At 38.8% G+C, this 18,960-nt stretch overlaps 1 protein-coding gene across 4 annotated transcripts in view; it reads right to left on the bottom strand.

The window, feature by feature from the left end:
* The window catches only part of LOC139137217 (interleukin-6 receptor subunit beta-like), a 214,714-nt gene that overhangs the window by 89,201 nt on the left and 106,553 nt on the right, over positions 1-18,960 (bottom strand). For 3 of the 4 annotated variants that reach the window (XM_070705206.1, XM_070705207.1, XM_070705205.1), the window contains exons 7-9: positions 16,055-16,205; positions 14,989-15,071; positions 11,010-11,136 (exon numbers count right to left, since the gene is read on the bottom strand). In XM_070705206.1, the coding sequence (XP_070561307.1) occupies positions 11,010-11,136; positions 14,989-15,071; positions 16,055-16,205 (361 nt within the window). The remainder of the gene's footprint in view (positions 1-11,009; positions 11,137-14,988; positions 15,072-16,054; positions 16,206-18,960) is intronic. The other variant, XM_070705208.1, reaches the window with a different exon arrangement.

Genomic DNA, 18,960 nt, shown 5'->3' with positions numbered 1-18,960 from the left:
TCTTTGTGGGTCACCATGACGCAACATACGTAAGCCATAATTTACTCGATATTCCCGGTACGAGAAACAATAAAAGAGACTGGTCACGTCGATGCCAACAAACATGTAACTAAGATACAGAGTGACTGGCACGTGCACTATAGAACAATGTTACAATTTTTATATTTGTGAAAATGTGATTGGCGGCATCGTTTTCATGGCATTTTAGAAGTTTATGCGCATACCACGTGGTAGCAATAACTAAATGATACTGAACGTTTCACGTGGGAACACGTAGATCGATATCGATGCCCAATCATGTCTGGAAAACAGAAACGAATCACTTCGTTTTTCGATGGCGTCTCCAAGGCCACAACGCCGGGCTGCTCCGACTGATACCGGTTGCAGTGAGAGTATTTGCGACCCGGGTGAGCCGACTCCGACGTCTACATATGAGCCTGTGTCTAAAAAGAAACGACCCGAGCGAAAATTCAATGAAACGTGGCTTCAGAGACCCCAATATTCGCGATGGTTGAAACATCATCCCGATGGTAAAGGCATGTTGTGTCGGCTTTGTAAAGACACTGGTAAACAAAACCCATTCACTGATGAAAAGACAGGAGGATGCTCAAATTTCCGCACATCGACACTGGATCGACATATACAAAGTTTTGATCATAAGAAAGCCATGCAAGAAATTTCTCTTCGCAAAGATTTACAAGTTGCCGTGACACGTGCTCTTACCGATTAGAAGAGGCAATTCTCACGGACAGTCTACTGGCTGGCTAAGGAAGATCTGTCTACCAGGAAATATTCGTCACTACTAAACTTGTTGGAACTACAAGGCGTATCTAGCCTACAACACCTCAACAGTGGTGATAAGCCACGTACGTATCATGGCAAACTGCGGATGAAATGCAGGATGCGATCGCATCTATAATCAGATCCAAGATTGAAGCACAGTTACGGGGCAGCGAGTTTGTGAGTGTCCTGACGACGAAAGCACTGACATTTCAGTGACAAAAAAATTGGTTGTTTACGTACGTCTCATGGATGAAAACTTTTGCCGAAAACGTGCTATGTTGGAAATGTTAGCGTGAAGGACGGTACAGCTCTGGTCATCACAAACGCGCTGAAAGACATGCTACTTGAGACTCGAATAATTGAGGCACGACAACTCGTGGGGTTCGGTAGCGACGGAGCCAGCGTTATGAGGGGCAAGATTAACGGTGTCGCTGCACAATTACGTCGGGACGTAAATCCGTTTCTCCTCAGTGTACATTGTGTTGCACATAGACTCGCCCTTTGCACTAGCCAAGCGTAAATTCAGTCGAATACCTGAAAAAATATCAACAAGTGTTGACGGACATTTTCTATGTCTTCAAGCGCTCAGCAGTCCGTGTAGAAGCCATCAAGACTGTTCAGACTATACTCGACGATCCACAGCTAAAGTACAAAGAAGAACACGAAGTGAGATGGTTCTCATTTTATTCTGCGCTTGAAATGATTTATCGTACGTTCGGTTCACTCGTAACTTATTTTGAATCGGTTTCAAGAACCAACCCGGCAGCGAAAGGCATCATGAACAAAATGACGCAGTTTGAATTCGTTGCAACAATGAATTTGCTGATGGACATAATCCCGATACTGACGCAGCTAAGCCTAGCATTTCAGAAGTCGGACATCGACATTGCCATGGTACAAGTAGCGGTCCAGGGAACAATTACGCAGATAAAATCTGTTGCCGATGATGGCGGAAAGTTTAGCAAGGAATTCGAATCTCTGCATGGCACCAGTAAAGAGTTCAGTTACAGCGGTCATCAAATAAAGGTTACATCAAAGCAAACAAGCCATTCCGAGAGCATCGAGAAGACCTTTATAGCTAATATCCTGGATAATATTGAGGAGCGCTTTCCGACAGAAACAACTGACGTCATTTCCGCTTTTGCCGTACTGGCTCTACGTCCAATTTCTTTTCTTGGCAAGGAAGAATTGGAATCGTACGGGGTGGACAAAATAGACTCTTTAATCACCCAGTTTGGAACCGACCGCAAGGCAGGTGATAACTCTACAGTTCCAGCACTTATCAACGCTGAAGCTACGAAGATTGAGTGGAGCCAATTAAAGCATTTAGTGATCCAACAAAAATATCCACGATACAAGATGTCCACTTTGAGGAAATTACTGCACGATTACCATACAGAGCAGTTTCCGAACCTGATGAAGCTTGCCAGCATCGCGCTTGTATTGCCAGTTCAAACAGCTGACTGCGAACGGGGGTTTTCGATACAGAACAGGATTAAAACGAAATCCCGGAATCGACTGCAGCCAAACCGTGTCGATGTTTTGTCACTCATATCGGGTGAAGGGCCGCCGATCCAAGAATTTCCGTTCAGAGAAGCAATGAATGTGTGGAAAACGACGAAGGAAAGAAGAATGTTTCACAAAAGAAAGTGAAAACCTGTTTATGTATTGACAAGTATCAGACTCTGTAACTTTTCACGTAAAAAATACACTTAACAGTAAAATTTCGGTCGAAAACCCAAATGATATATATACAAACTGCGGCTTTGATCTCTGCTCATGATGTTTTTACGCAGTGGCATTCTGATCACCGCGGGGAGTCTAAGAACAGACAATATTTTACACATTTAAACAAATCGAGTGGTAGTAAATCAAACTTCGATGTGACATGGTAATTGTTTTTCACCGCGGACCTAATTACCCCGTTTTCAGAACAGTATCAGTATCACACTGTTTTCTCATAATGGGCATTGAAACTTTGTTCTAAGTGTGTGTCAGTTCTCAATTGCGTTTGGCACAACACCAGTGGCTTATGGATGTACTTACCTGTATGTACTCACCTGACTCTGCTTACAGTATTGAACACCAAATAAAGTACCAAAGTCATGATGATCGACACACAATGACACTGTACTGTTTATTTTATTGAAATACAGTATGTCCCTCAAAATTTAAAATGTCCCTCATTTCCACTCAGTATGGGTCACTGTGTCCCCATGCCATCAAAAGCTGGCTGAAACACTGCATGCATGCATACATGCATACATACATACATACATACATACATACATACGTACAGACAGACAGACAGAGACAGACAGACTGACTGACAGACAGATAGACATGCATGCATACATACATTTATTTTTACAGCTTTTAACCTCCAACAGCCGCCCAACCTATCAATATCAGCTTGTTCAACTTGATACCTGGTATTACTGCTTATAATGATATAAACAAGAATCAATTACATTCTAATTAAAGTAAACATGCCTTGCTTATCAAGATTATGTAAAAAAAAAACCAGCATATCTTTCAGGTTATAAAGAATCTTCAGCTTGTTATCTTTATCAGTATTTTCATCCTATTAACCAAGCACATTTTAACTCTCAAATTAACATTGCAAGTAAGTTCTGTTGAATAAGTTGAGACTGTACATACTCAGAGAAAGCACACTGAAGAGACAAATGTTTGCAACTTAAGAAGTTCAAGGTCATCAAAAGCATTATAAGGAATCATGTAACTCTTTCATTGCACTGTTTACAGATTGCATAAATGCTATAAATAGAACATGAGAAAACTTACTGTGTTAGCGCTGGGTTTGGAAAGCTGTTAGCCACTGTGGCGAATAGTTTCAAATTTTATTAGCCACAGACAAATTTTATTAGCCACACATTTTTACGAAAACAAAGCTTTCTATAATGCTATAATCTCCAATGTCGGTTGCATGCACAAGAATAAACTATCAACACATCAACCTTGTATCCAATTGTCTTCATTTTAACAGTGGAAATTGCTTGATTCTGGACCCCGATGTAGCCCTGCGTACGATGCTGTGTGTTCCGCTACAGCTAATCGCCCCGCTCACCACAAAGCGAGTGAGCGGGGCGATTAGCTGTAGCGGAACACACAGCATCGTACGCAGGGCTAGACCCCGATGCAAATCGACAGCAGCACGCAACGTTGAGACCACGATTAAAATGAACTGCAACACGGAAGGTTGGGACCGCGATGCAAATCAACAGCATGACAGCAACACTGAACGTTCGGACTGCGATTAAAATAGAAGTTTGGTTACACATAATTACGTTCCATCAGTAGGCCTACACGTAGCGTCTTTATCACGTCATACAAGACGTCGCGTAAATGTGGCACAGACGTTCGGAACGTCATCAAACGACACTTCCACATGTAGTCTTAATTACGTGTAGTAATTTCTAGATTTTCTTGGTGTTTTGCGGGAATTTAGACAGGAAATCTCGTTAAGTACTAGTATGAGTATCATTGTAAATTAGCAAACATCTTTGATATCAGAAAATTCCGTAGAGTTCACCTGCACAAAGACGTACGTGCTATGATTTCCTGACATAAATGAAATGTTGTCCAATTCAACTTTTTACCTGAAACCGTAAACCTCATAAATAACTGTATTACAAAAAATTGGTAAATTTAATGTGAGGATACAACGAGCTTGAATAGTCCTCGCGTAGAGCAATTAATTGTTTCTTAAAACTTAGACGAATTTCGTATGTTTCTGAAAAAACAATACGGCAAAATCAACCAAAAAAATCACAACTGAGCATGGATACGCGTACGCCACTGTGTGCCTTCAGACGTACACGTAATTAGATTATAACCTCTCTAATGAACAACAACACGGAACGTTGAGACCGCGATGCAAATTGACAACAACACAAAATGCGTCGTTGGGATGGTGATTTTAATGAACATCAATACAGGACCATGAGGACCGCGATGCAAATCGACCACCATTAAAATAAGACCTCGATTAAAATGCGCAACAAGGAACGTCTAGACCACGATGCAAATAAATTTCAACACCGAACTTTGTGACCACGATTAAAATGCGTGTGTCTGCTGTAGCAAAAGTTTCAATTCTCGCGAGTGTTCGCTTTGCTTGCTGTACACTAGACAAAATGACGTCAAATTTATTGCGAGACTAGGGCTCGATTGCGTCTGCCTGCACTCGCGATAGTCATTTATGTGCATGCTGTACACTATACAAATTGACGTCAAATCTCTCGCGAGACTTGGCTCGACTGCAATTGCGTACGTCGGAGAGAACAATACGGAAATAGATATAATTTTTTCGCGAATCGCCGAAAGAGAAGCGCAGATCAACAAAAGACTAAAAACCCCCACGTTTTTGCTTATTTTGCGGAATTTTTTCAACAAAAATCACTTTCGCCACTGTTGCGAATTAGGATCAATTTTTCTTCGCCACTGCTGATTTCAATTCGCATTTGCGAACGTGGCAAATGGGCAGCGCGAACACAGACTTATAGCCCAGCTTTACCATAAAAACCCTATCACTTTGACCACTCTTTTAATTGACCACTCTATTTTTTTCCTCAAAATGTAATTTTATTTAATCCTTATCAAGTTGACCACAACTGGAAATCGGAACTTTCTCTATCTCTCTTTATTTGGCCAACCTATCATGACAAACTATTATGAGCAATTTCTTTTCGATAACATGCAGAGAACAATACATGACGGTACAGAATATGTCAAAGTTGGGATTCAGGAAAGTTGCCTTTACATGTTTTAATCATCCAAAATGGTAAACATTTCACTATGAACTGTCAAAAATGTTGAACTTTCTAATAATTCTACACTAAAATTATTTTGGCTTTGTTGATTTCCTAATTAATTCAATTATTTAAAATCATATTATTTATTTTTTCTGGGTGAATTGATAGGGTTTATACAGTACAAGAGTTACATACAATGTAAGTCAAATTCAGTTAAATATCAATTACCGTCTAATATTGCATCATTCCTATAAATATCACCTCAGCCTGGAACAGCACACTCATAATCTGCTCATTCACACAGGCAGTACCTGACTTTAAATGAATGACCTACTACCGTATATTTCACCTTTGTACCAAATTTGAAAGCATGGCAAAAAGTACCACAAATTAGCAAATTTAGCCTTTAGTTCACCGAGTCATCTTCAGGTCACTCCTAGGAACCTGCACACTCAATTAGAAAGTAATGGCATACAGTTTCAAAGAAGATTTTTTTTGACCAAAAATGCCAAAAATTGCCAAAAATACAAATATGCAAATTTTGCCATAATTTAGATGAATCTTATTTTGGGTCTTCACAAGAAACCTGCAAACCAAATTTTAAAGCGAACAGACCATTGGTTTCAGAGGAAACAATTTTTTACTGAAATGGCAAGAAAATAGAGAAAAAAATTCATTAAAAATAGAAAGCAGCCAATATTGACACCAAATCATTATGTTTGAATGAGTGGGGCCCAAGGTACCTAAAAACCAAATATGACAATGAGTTATTGATTTTTTTACCATTTTCGCCTTTTTCTACCTCATTTGCATATCCATGAGACTAACAAGTTTATTTTAACAACGGCACAACTAGACCACATATGGCATCACTACACAAAAATCAGCTTTTTACGTGCAGCAGTTTCAGAGTTTTGCGTTGGACGGACAGACATCCATACATCCATACATCCATACATACAGACAGACATATCACATACAGACTTCTTCAACCATATAACCTCCCAATTGCCATATATGTATGGCAAATGGGAGCTAAAAACCTCACTTACTTTACTATTGAACTGGGACTGTATTTGGTTCCCTGTTCATCGTATTTCAAAGTATACACAATATTGTACACCTTTTGCATAATGAATGGAGTTTCATTGTACAGTAAATTCCGGTATCCGAGGGATTGGAGTAGGGATGACCCCCACGCAGAAAAGGACAACTTTGACACAGAGTTTAGCTGAGTGTGTGGTTGGACCCTTGACCTCAAAGTGTTTTTATATAAACACAGCTCACATTGATAGTTTTTTTTCAATTTTTTCAGAGAAAGACATTCCCACTATGGTGAAAGTACACAACAGACGAAACTTATTCCAAAAACTACAATTTCATGGAAAATAATTCGAAACTATGAATGATTTCTTTCACTGCGTCAAGTGCGGGAGGGCAAATAAGCTTCTGTCGAGAGGGCCCTCTCGACACAAACTTATTTGCCCTCCCGCACTCGGGCTAAAAAATCCGCGTATTCAGCACAATACCTCAGTTATCAATCATATGATGGTTGCAACTTGCACTTTGACTGAAGTACTTGTGACACACTTGAAAGTTACAAACCTTGCATTTAATATTGACAAGCGTGGTACAAGATTGTAAGTTTTTCACTGGGATGTCTTACACCTTGTCAAACTTTAAACAAGTTAAGGTCTTGCCTTTAAAACTTGTGTGAAGGTTGTCGCAAAGTTGTAAAAGCATGGCACAAGATGATATCTTTGGCAAGGGGGGTTTCGATGACATGATCAAGGGACATAGCAGATTTTTAAAAAAAAAAAAAACAATCAAGTCCATCCCAATGCACTGGAATCAACAGAATCATCCTATTCTCGATATCCAAAGTGCACACAGCATCTTTTGAAACAACATTGTGCACTTTAAGGGACATATAGACTACATTTCGGCATATAGATTATGCATATAGAATATAAAACAACATTGCATACATTATGAAATATATACAGACATACAAAGTCATTTAAGCCTTGATATGAAAGACAAATCAAACAGCATTTTTATTATTCTTAAATTTTTACTTTAGAAAGTGTGTTTGGTCCTCAAGTGTTGCCATAGGAAGATCTACTCTCCAAACTAAATAATATTGTGGGAGCAATCACTTTCTTGAAATCCTGGTATGTAGTGTATGTCATTCATAGTTGGTATCAGGATTTTATTCTGTGGAAACCCTAAACCTTCAGGAAGACATTGACAGCACTCTGACACAAGTGCTGTAATTTTAGAATACAGAATATATCTCTACCCAAAAGACTCAGAAGTAATCAATACAACGAACTTTGAACTTTCTTCAGCGGACAGACATACACACGACAGACCTGATTCATTGACTCAGCATCATTTCACACACGTAGCATATAGGATCTACATTATTAACTGGAAACCTGTAGCTGAACATCTGACAGCTTCGTTTTGGGGGCATGGTTTTATTCTACTTCATGTAGCAACAGCTGCAACTTGTCTAAAGTTGTAAAATAAATTGCACTTGCTCTGTTTTAGATCATACTGTTTGTACACACACGACATGTGGTATATACAGGGTTGTAAAATTTTTATCATCTTCTATAACTATGCATTTATCATTTTTTTTCAGTGAGTTATCAAGAGACTTTACCAGCCCATCGTAATCAATAATAACTGAATGCTACATTTAAGGATGATAAATACCAAATCGTTCATTTTTCTGTCAAATTTTCAAAATTCTCTGAGAATACGCCTTGAAGTAAGACCCAGAATTGAGATGTGTCGCCAGTTCAAGAATAAGGAATGGTTTCCGTGAAATTCACGATTTTTAAAAATCAAAACAAATGCACGTGGCTATCCCGGTTAAATCGGGAGCTTTTGTAAACATTGTGGACACATTTGCATTGCTATTTCCATAATCCATCTTGAGTGACACAACGTTGCGTTGCACTAGCTAATTTACATAATGACGTGCTGTGACTTCTCCAAACACCAGGATTACTTCCGTCTGTAAACAATAAACCGTAATAAATGTTTGTCGAAGCCTAGTCCAATAAACAAGTATTCGTACAGTTCCAGACATAGTCTACACCAGAGAGCAATTCATTTTCTTTGTGTGGTCAAGACATCGTGTCAACGACGATTTCTCAGCAGTGCGACGTTTTATCACTCTTTGCTTAGGGTTGGTCGGAGCCTGCACACGCCGCTTTACGGTGGTTGACGTCTTTTTCGCAATGTTAGATAAACAATTACACAGTGTTCATTCTAGGATTTAAAACAACGGGCCACTGTTGGCCCCAACTCCTGTTCCAAGGGGGCCATTTTAGAAAATGGGGGGGCCATCATCATCACGCATGTAAAAACCTTGAATTTTCTGCAGAAAATACAATAGTCTATCAAGTCAAGAAAGGAGAATACTGGAGATCGCCCCCCGCCCCCCCCCCCCCCCGATACCAACCAAGCCTACTGCAAAGTTGTCCCTTGTACGTAAGCAACAGGCCCAATAATGGCAACAGCAAACCGTTTGGTTTGATTCAATTGTTTACGTAACTTATGTGATGAATTATTCATATGTCGGACTTGAACAAGTGTACAAATTGCTAAGGACTGTGATTTTGACTGTGGAAACGATCATGATCAAAGCTTAGCGCACCGGTAGGATTTCTCCGGGAGTGGCCCTCGATTTGCACGCATCGACAATTAGGCTACTCATACACTGATATAGCACGAGACTGTAACCCGTACGACCTAAATAAAGTGATCGATACATCAACTTTTAAACATAACTTGTATGTATTAGCAAATTTACGATCATTGGTTCTGGCCAAAGGGTTTTACACAGCGGTGTTGTTCAATGCAATGACCTGGCTACTCTGGAAAACGAGATGTGTCCGACCTAAAATGTGTTGCTCTTCAAAACGATCATGGACGTTTTCCTTGCAGTGTTCAACGTTTCGTTTGTACGGACGGTAGAACGTTGCAAACGCTTCAATTTAAGGGACTGCCCGATCATCCTGGGTTCATCAACTATACCGGCGTTAAAATCCGAGTGTCGACTAGCTTTCCACCTTTACGCAGCGGCCAGTGCCGTTGTTTTATATTCATCGGCCATGCCACATGCGTACGGCTCCAAAACACCGTTGCCCCTACATCAGTCCTTTCTACCCAGCTTCCTATGTACCACCATATATGCTGTAGTGGGTATTTAATTGCAAAGGTTGATAGGTAACTGAATCGTTTTACATGTCACACTATAATATGACTGAATGTATGAACTACGTGAACTCTGCGTGATCGACCCATTCATATAATGTTGCGCCCTTAGTGGCGTGTCAAACGTAGAAATGAGGGCCATTCGAGATTTTATTGCGCAATGGCGCGTCCTAGAATTAACTCTGCAATTAGTGCGATAGTACGCTATCAAGTTTACGGTTCTGCAATGTCTATACAGCGTGTGAGGGGAGTGTGATCTGGGGAACGCAAACAAGCTTATCTGCATATAGGACATGCCCGCTATCAGTAATGACTGCTGACGTCATTGTTTTTTCCCACTGAAGCCATTCGCTGTGGCGATGGGTCGACGCGCAAGGCTCCAAAAATTGGTAGTTTTCCGCGATTTATTTTATTTTCCTGGGACTTTTTCTCTGAACAACTGTCATTCCCGGCCGACATCATCACTTTGTAGCAAGTATTTCCGTGTTAATTGGTAGTTTTCCGCGATTTATTTTATTTTCCTGGGACTTTTTCTCTGAACAACTGTCATTCCCGGCCGACATCATCACTTTGTAACAAAGTATTTCCATGTTGAGGCTCATGCACGTCTAATTATCAAATGCCGTAGCGTAGAAGTATCAAAACATGTTTTTTGCGTTTTTCTCGAATTCAATGTGTGAATGAAGTACCCTTCTTTGGCACCTCGTCAATTCGCGCTCACAAACACTAGCTGCTTGAAATTCACATCGTCCATTGGAAACATAATGAACTCAAATCCGTGTCTGGGATTCCTTTATATGCCTTTGTTATTTTTTAATGCGCTCTTAAAGGTGTTGGACGAAGGTGCTTTTCAAGGAATTTTAATTATCACGCCATATAATTTGAATGGAGCCTCCGAGAAAAAATCGCAGACAACCGGTTTTAAGGATATTGTCAAGGCTTGTCAATGAAGAAATTCCAACCGGAAATCTTGCAGCATGTTCGCATAAGGCCGGGAAAACCGGTTTTTGGAAGGTTCAGCAAAACGCTTGTCACATGACTCTTATGCAAATAATGACCGTGCACTGTTCTTGGTCGGATAGCTCTATATCAGGGCTTTCAGAAAATGTATACTTTATTGGGGTTTGGGACATGTTCAATTGAGAAAAAAATAAAATCTGAAAGTGTCTAAAAGGTTCCTTAATCCAGCAAGTATTGGCCACAATAGACTGATCCTACCTGTGATGGTGTACATAGTTTGGTTTCCATCTTGTATGTCAATCATTTTTCGCTTTGAAGATCCTTCTTCCAGCCATGCAACTCTAAAACCTATAATTATTCCATTTCTTTCCCTCTTTTCAGGTAGCTGTGATTTCAAACCAAAAAAAAAAACATTTTTTACTTATCAAGAGGACAAAAGAGCCATGGAATATCAAAGAATCTTGTATTAAATGCCAACGTTTCAGGGCATTGTCAACAAGTCATTGACAATAACATAGTCCCAACTTGTAATAGGAGTATTAGTCTTGATGGGACAGGGAAATGTGGTCATTAAGAAGTATCACTGGAGTGTATATGTTGAGATCTATGGGCACATAGGTCTATGTCCTTGTTCCCAATTTGAAACACATGAGGCATGTCTAAGTTATGGTTCTAAATCGGGAAAAAAGATCAGACCTCTAGCTGTATTGGCCAGCCAAGAAATACATATGCGCAAAATAAATGAGGTACAAGATGTGACATCTTAAGGTCTAATATCCTATCAAAATTGAAGGGTATAGAACTTGTGGTTACTGAGTTATGCATATATATGTATAATCAAGGTCAAAGGTCATCGAGGTCACGTGACATTTTGAAAAAAAAATTGTATTGCTAATTAATCCCTATATGCCAAAAATCAGACCTCTAGCTCTATTCGCTTGCCCAGAATTAGATATGTGCATAATTAATGAAGTAAAGCATGTGTTGTCATAAGGTCTCCCATCCTACTAATATAAAGGACATAGCACTTGTGGTTACTTATTTATTAACATAAACGTATATTTTAGGTAAAAGGTCATCGAGGTCACATGACATTTTGTCAAAAATTTATATCCTATAGTTATCCCTATATACCAAAAATCAGACATCAAGCTCTATTGGCTTGCTCAGAATTAGATATGCACTTAATTAATGAGGTACAGTATGTGGCGTCATAAGGTCTCCCATCATACCAAATATGAAGGGTGTAGCACTTGTGGTTACTGAGTTATGGACAAATATGTATATTTGAGGTCAAAGGTCATTGAGGTCACATGACATTTTGTCAAAAAAATTGTATTGCTAAGTTATCCCTATATACCAAAAATCAGACCTCTAGCTCTATTGGCTCGCTCAAAATTAGATATGTGCATAATTAATGAGGTACAATATGTGGCGTCATAAGGTGTCCCATCATATCATATATGAAGGGTGTAGCACTTGTGGTTACTGAGTTATGGACAAATATGTATATTTGAGGTCAAAGGTCACCACGGTCATGTGACATTTTCTCAAAACGTCTGAGATATCTGCATGAACGGATGGACTCACAGATGGACACGACCCAATCTTTAAGCCCCCTTGACTTCATCCGTGGGGACTAAAAACTGTGTCACTGCATCCTTTTTGCAATATGTCTACGATGAGAAACTAAATTTTTATTTTTCTTGGCCTTGTACATGGGAGTCAGTAAAAATAGGCCGACCAGCGGGAGATACAATACTTGTTAAAAAGCAGAGAATAAAAACTGCAATAGTAAAAACAAATACAGTAAAATACTGACCGACCAGCAGGAAATAAAACACTTGCGAATCGCAGAGAATAAAACTCGGTGACCTCGGTGACCTTTTACCTCAAATATACATATTTGTCCATAACTCAGTCTCTCATAACTTTTAGTCTCTGAGATTCGCAAGTGTTTTAATTCCCGCTGGTTGGTCAGTATTTTACTGTATTTGTTTTTACTATTGCAGTTTTTATTCTCTGCTTTTTAACAAGTATTGTATCTCCCGCTGGTCGGCCTATTTTTACTGTATTCATTTTCACTTGCTGCAGTTTTATCCCTCTTTTGAGGTCGTTTGTAATTTTTACATAGGAGTCTATGGAGAACTGACTTATACATGGGAGTCTATGGAGAACTGCCTTATACATGGAAGTCTATGGAGAACTGCCTTATACATGGAGTCTATGGACGTGTAAACTAAAAAGTCCTCTAACACGGCCAATTTGATCGCACTGTGAAACAAATCGACGTGCATCTGTATGAGGTAGGGTACTATCCTTGTGCAAAGTTTGAAAGAAATTGACCAGGGCATGTCTGAGATATCTGCGTGAATGGATGCACGGACAGACGGACATGACCCAATCTATAAGTCCCCCCGGACTTAGTCCCTTGGGACTAATAATGCCAATCACTCTACATTACATACCGCAGAGGATTATTACCAGTATGTATTGATTCAATGCTACCCAAACTCAAATAAAATGGCGGACAACTAACATCTATCCTGATGTTCATCTGGCATTTGTTGTCTGCGGGATCGTTGCAGCCTCCAACATTCTCAAAACATAAATGATCATTTCTTGTTATTCATGGTGTCAAATATTGATGAAATATGACTATAATCCCCAAGGTTTGTTTTGTACGGTGTCTAAAGGGGTATAGACTGCACTGTGTAGTAACATTTCGTCAATGAGCATTGTTTGAGCTTCACTCTTCATTTGTACATCTAATTTTTCGACCACCCATCAAGAGGTGATGTATTTTGGAACTTTATCAATTCGACTTTTTTGGATATCGTAATGATTTTTTCTGGTCGAATTGTTGGAGTGATTACAGTATCTTGTGGAAGTGGTGCTGACCTACACCAATGCATCAAATAACCAAAATTTACAAGATTATATAAAGCATCTCTTTTGAGTGAAAAGCACACTTGGCTTTACAATGAATGCAAGGCGAACAATATTCATAGAGGATGACTGTTTGGATCGTGTCCCATACTCTATTGGAATATCGAGCAATGTTGGGAGCATACACTTCTCATCCATACAGGAGCATATTCTTCGACAAAATGAACAAAGTTCCCATAAGCCTCTATTTAAGGCTGATTCCTGTCTAATACGATGGTTTCAACCGGGCTCGAAACCCACAATGCATGGCACCCAATCACCTAGCGAAGAGGCCAACAGTCAAAACCGCTCGGCTAAATCCCCAATCTCAAAAAGATTGGTTCAATAACCGAGCTAAGGATGTTGCAATTCTGACTGCGCCCTCTCCACTCGCCGTAGAGTTCGTAGGCATTTCACGCTAGTACAGAGGCTATCGTACATCTCACACAAACTTTATCGAAGCAAAGCAATGAATACAACGCTTCAACTGGGCGGAAGACAGTCTAGGGGACAATTCTGTCCACCAGCAGAACACACGGCACCCAATCACAATCAATAAGATATGACATTGAAAAGAAGAAGATTCATGACCTGGTCTGGCATATTACCGAACAGAGGAAAACACTACTAAATATGGTGAATTGTTCCTACATACTTGTGGAGATTAAAGCATGTGTGTCACTAGCATACCTTCTCTCAACTCAAAAGTCATCTGAGTCAGTTATAAATGGTAATTTCAGTAGATCTCTATACACTAGCACATAAAAAGTTCTGTCATCAGGGGGGTTTCTTGCAACGCGGGTGCCAGTTTAGCCTTCCTTTTTGGAGGGACAGTGGTTAGCCTAGTAGACACTTTGTTTATCACAGACATACCATGTATCGATAGGTCATCAAGGGCTCAGCCATCACGATCAAGACAGGTACACCTGGCTACAAATTACCATCAGCCTATGAGAAATTGACAGTCAAGTACAATTTTGAAACTTAAACAAGTCTGTGACAGCTACTACCGAAAAAACCACCCTTCTCATAATTACTTCATCCACAATGGAGAGCTACTCTTTATATAATTGTCCTTTTTTCTACAAATTAATTATTTTTTTTGCCTGTATTATTGATACATGCGTAACTTTAGAGCGGTGTCGTGATGAACGAAAACAAACGTAAGACCATGGAAACAACCTCTCAGTACATCTGTAGTCTCGAGCACCGCCCTTATTGATTTTCATATGTCTGTATGCAGTCAGATGAATGTACTAGCTGATTTTAACTATCTGAATCAAAGGACTGACAAAGACAGAATACCTACCGTCCATGAGATAGTCACATCCCTCGACATAACATTCTTGATTATCTCTTGATTTATGAAAAGCCGCACTCCCTCATCGGGTTCTACACAACAATTAGAATTCATCAGGGAAAGCAAAACAGAAGCAGATAAAAAAAACCACATGTGAACAAATAAGGTACATCCATTCTCATAGCTTGTACACATCTTTTACTGTATGGCTACCCAATCATTTCATGATCGCCACAGCTATGTGCAATCAGCAGATTAAACAACATTTTGTAACTGTCAAAGAAAACAACACACACAGTGTGAATCAAAGCAAAATGTCAGGTAGCCATAGTAACTGTGCATGGGAAATCTGTCAGACGTGGCCTGAACATTATAATCAAATCACTTAACCCTTTGACCCCAGGTCAGAAAAAATTGTCCATATGACATCATAGGTCACCAGGGGCCAGGGTGCAAAGGGTTAATGATGATTACGTTTCTAAAAAAAAAGGAACTGTTCTCTGCATGTATTTTTCAGCTCTAGTAGATTTTAACTTGGCTTTAACCCTTTTCCTGCCAAGTCCATATTTCACCATTAGGTCAAGATGGTTAAAATTGATGAAACACAACATATTCCATATGGTGTATTTTAACATAATACTGTACATTGGAAAGCTGTTGAAAAGATAAACACTGTAAACTTGATTTTTTTGGACTAAAGATGCTATAACAGACCAAGCCAAGTGGGTGAAAATATGTCATGTTTTGGCTCAATACCACTTTTTACTGACTTGGCTGATGGGGAAGTGATACTGTCTGGCAGGAAAAGGGATATTGGTCCATCAGAGACAGGGAGTCTGCGGTTCAATTTTATGAAAGAAAGGTATTTGCCTTTGCTCAACATGGTGTGAATAATTCTTGGAAGATCTTCAAGCCATTTAATAAGCCATTTGATGGTTTAAGCTGTACTTAAACAGTGGATGAAGTATTAGGTATGGACACACAGTGATATCATATACATGTAAAGTGCAGTACATCAAACAAAGCTAATAGCAGACAGAGTAAGGGCAATTCAACCGCACAGTTTGTCATATACCTTGAGGTCTTGTCTTCCCCGTCGAAATTTCTGACCAAGCACTCCAATGTCCGTCAGTACCCATTGGTTTGCAAGATACCCGGAAATCATAAGTGGTAAAAGGCTCAAGCTGTCTTATGCGATAGTGTTCCGTTCTATCAATATGAGGTTGCTAGACATGCGGAAATGAACGGGAAACCAATTGTGAAAAGAAAAAAATAAATAACAGGGTCCAGGGAGTCGAGCAAAGATCTGGCTAAATATCAGTACCTGACTCCACAGTGTATCCACTGGCCACGGCCCATGAGCTCCAATGTTTTCCATGGCCAGCAGCTGGCGTGGCAGCGATTTGCGATAGCAAGTGAAGGGGTGCAAACCCTGGAGAACTAAGACGACCTGATTTTGGTGGATGTTGATCTGATAAATATCAAATTGTACTGAGAAGCATTGAACATTGTCAAGTTAATAATTAGCTCATTTGCATATTTCATGAAGTTTTATAATTAGTCATATAACTCCGTAATAACTGCACCAAATGTGATGAAAACTGCTGCATATACTGATCTGACAGATATCTAACTGTGTTGTAAAGCATTTAGTAGTGTAAAGTTAATTAAGGGTTCATTTGCATATTTAATAAACTTTGTAATTAGGGATATAACGCTGAAATTACGGCACCAAATTTTGTGATAATAATGATAAATATTTAATTGTGCTATGAATCATTGAAGAGTGTCAAGTTAATTTAGGGATTATTTGCATATTTAATGAACTTGTAATTAGTGACATTAATCTAAAATTACAACATTAAATTAAATAAAACGTGTTACAAATGTTGATCTGATGGATATCTAATTGTCCCATGAAGCATTGAGCAGTGTCAAATTAATTAACAGCTCATTTGCATATTAAATAAAGTTTTGTAATTAGTGATTAAAATCATAGAGTACTGTGCGATGTTGAAAAAACCTGCTTTATATAGTGATAACATATATCTTATTGTTCTGTGAAGCGTACTACTATTAATGAACCTGTTGTAAAACACGTGAGCATATTCAGTTCAAATCTGGTTATGTGCTTAAAATTATGATTAAAAGCCAGGAAATACAGTATCTATTAGATGCATGGAACAGAAATGAAATACATATAGTGAAGAAAGTAGGCCTCGGCTGTTACACAATTGTGACATCACCCAGATCAATTTACTTTCAGAATCAGTATTTTTGCATTTTAGGAAAAGAATATAGCCACAAGGAAAGGAAGCATATACTGGTATGGAAGCTGTGATAATTTGTTTATGTACAGATGTTTACAGGTAATCTCTGGGTGATTATCTCTTGCCATAATTGTATTGGTTTTACTACAAAAGAAGGTATTTTTGGTGACTGAATGATGGGGGTAGGGTAAATAGGAAAAATTCCAAATTTGATTGATGGTTGGAACATGTGCTTTTAAATGGTATAGAGCAGTCAGCAGAGTTCAAGAACAGCTTTTTCCAATTACATGTCTGTGCACGTGTCTTGGGGCTGAAGCAGATCGAAAGTTAGAGTGTATTAGTCGGGTCGGAAGGTAGGGTTCCCATGCACCCCATGGATGTATTTTTTTAACCTACATTTTTGTAATCCTTAGGGTCTATATTTAATGAATTTTGATGTTCCCAAATCAAACAGTGTCCCATGGGGTTCATTTGGCGCCATCTTTGCCGCCATCTTGGCCGCCATCATGGATTTCAACAATGGGGTAGGGGTCACATATTTACCGCTCAACGGAAACAGAAACAATAAAATACTATAACGTTACATTTTTAGAAAGCAAAGAACATGGCCTTTTCATTGATATATAACTTAATAGGGATAAATTAATATTCGAACGTCGATTAGACTTTATATCGCCACTGACCGTAAATCATAAAAATTGCTAAATTTCACACCTAATAATTAAGTTCCCGTTCCTCCAAACAATTTTTCACAAGGTATTTATATATTTTTTGGAAAAACTCAGTGCAATAAACAAGAAAAACAACATTAAAAGTATGTGTCTTGAGATTTAGTGGTGCATGAGCTTGTTTTCTTATTACGCGGTATGCCATATATCCGTGTGTACATAAGGGGTAGGGGAATGTTTCTCTTTCTGTTTCGAATCTTGAATGATGAAACCATAAACATGTTACATGTTTTGAAAGTGCTGCATCAGACCTTTCTAAAAATATATAGATTTATGGGAAAAGTTGCATATTTCAAGTTGCAAAGCTTAAAACTTTCAGTTTGTGTCGATTTTAAGTGATTTTTTAAGAACGAAATTACAACATATGGGGTAGGGGTAATGTTTCCCGTTCTGTTTCGAATCTTGAATGATGAAACCATAAACATGTTACATGTTTTGAAAGTGCTGCATCAGGCCTTTCTAAAAATATATAGATTTATGAGGAAAAGTTGCATATTTAAAGTTGCAAAGCTTAAACCTTTCAGTTTGTGTCGATTTTAAGTGATTATTTTTAGAACGAAATTACAACATATGGGGTAGGGGTAATGTTTCCCGTTCTGCTTTGAACCATGAATTATGAAACCATATAAATGTTATACTGTTTGAAAGCTCTGAAAGGGCCTTTTCAAAAATGTATAGTTTTATCGGGAAAAAAACGCATATTTTAAAGTTACAAAGCTTATGCCTTTCAGTTTGTGTCAATTTAAGTGATTTTTTAAACAAAATTATAATGTAAGGGGTAGGGGTAATGTTTCCCGTTCTGCTTTGATCCATGAATTACGAAACCATATAAATGTTATACTGTTTGAAAGCTCTGAAATGGGCCTTTCCAACATGTATAGTTTTATTGGGAAAAGTTGCATATTTGAAAGTTACAAAGCTTAAGCCTTTCAGTTTGTGTCAATTTTAAGTGATTTTTTGAACAATATGCACAAAACAGTTAG

The sequence above is a fragment of the Ptychodera flava genome, chromosome 7, assembly GCF_041260155.1.
Source record: "Ptychodera flava strain L36383 chromosome 7, AS_Pfla_20210202, whole genome shotgun sequence".
NCBI classification, from domain to species: Eukaryota; Metazoa; Hemichordata; class Enteropneusta; family Ptychoderidae; genus Ptychodera; species Ptychodera flava.
Note: the sequence above shows the minus strand (reverse complement) of the source record. Positions and strands in the feature narration are given on the sequence as shown.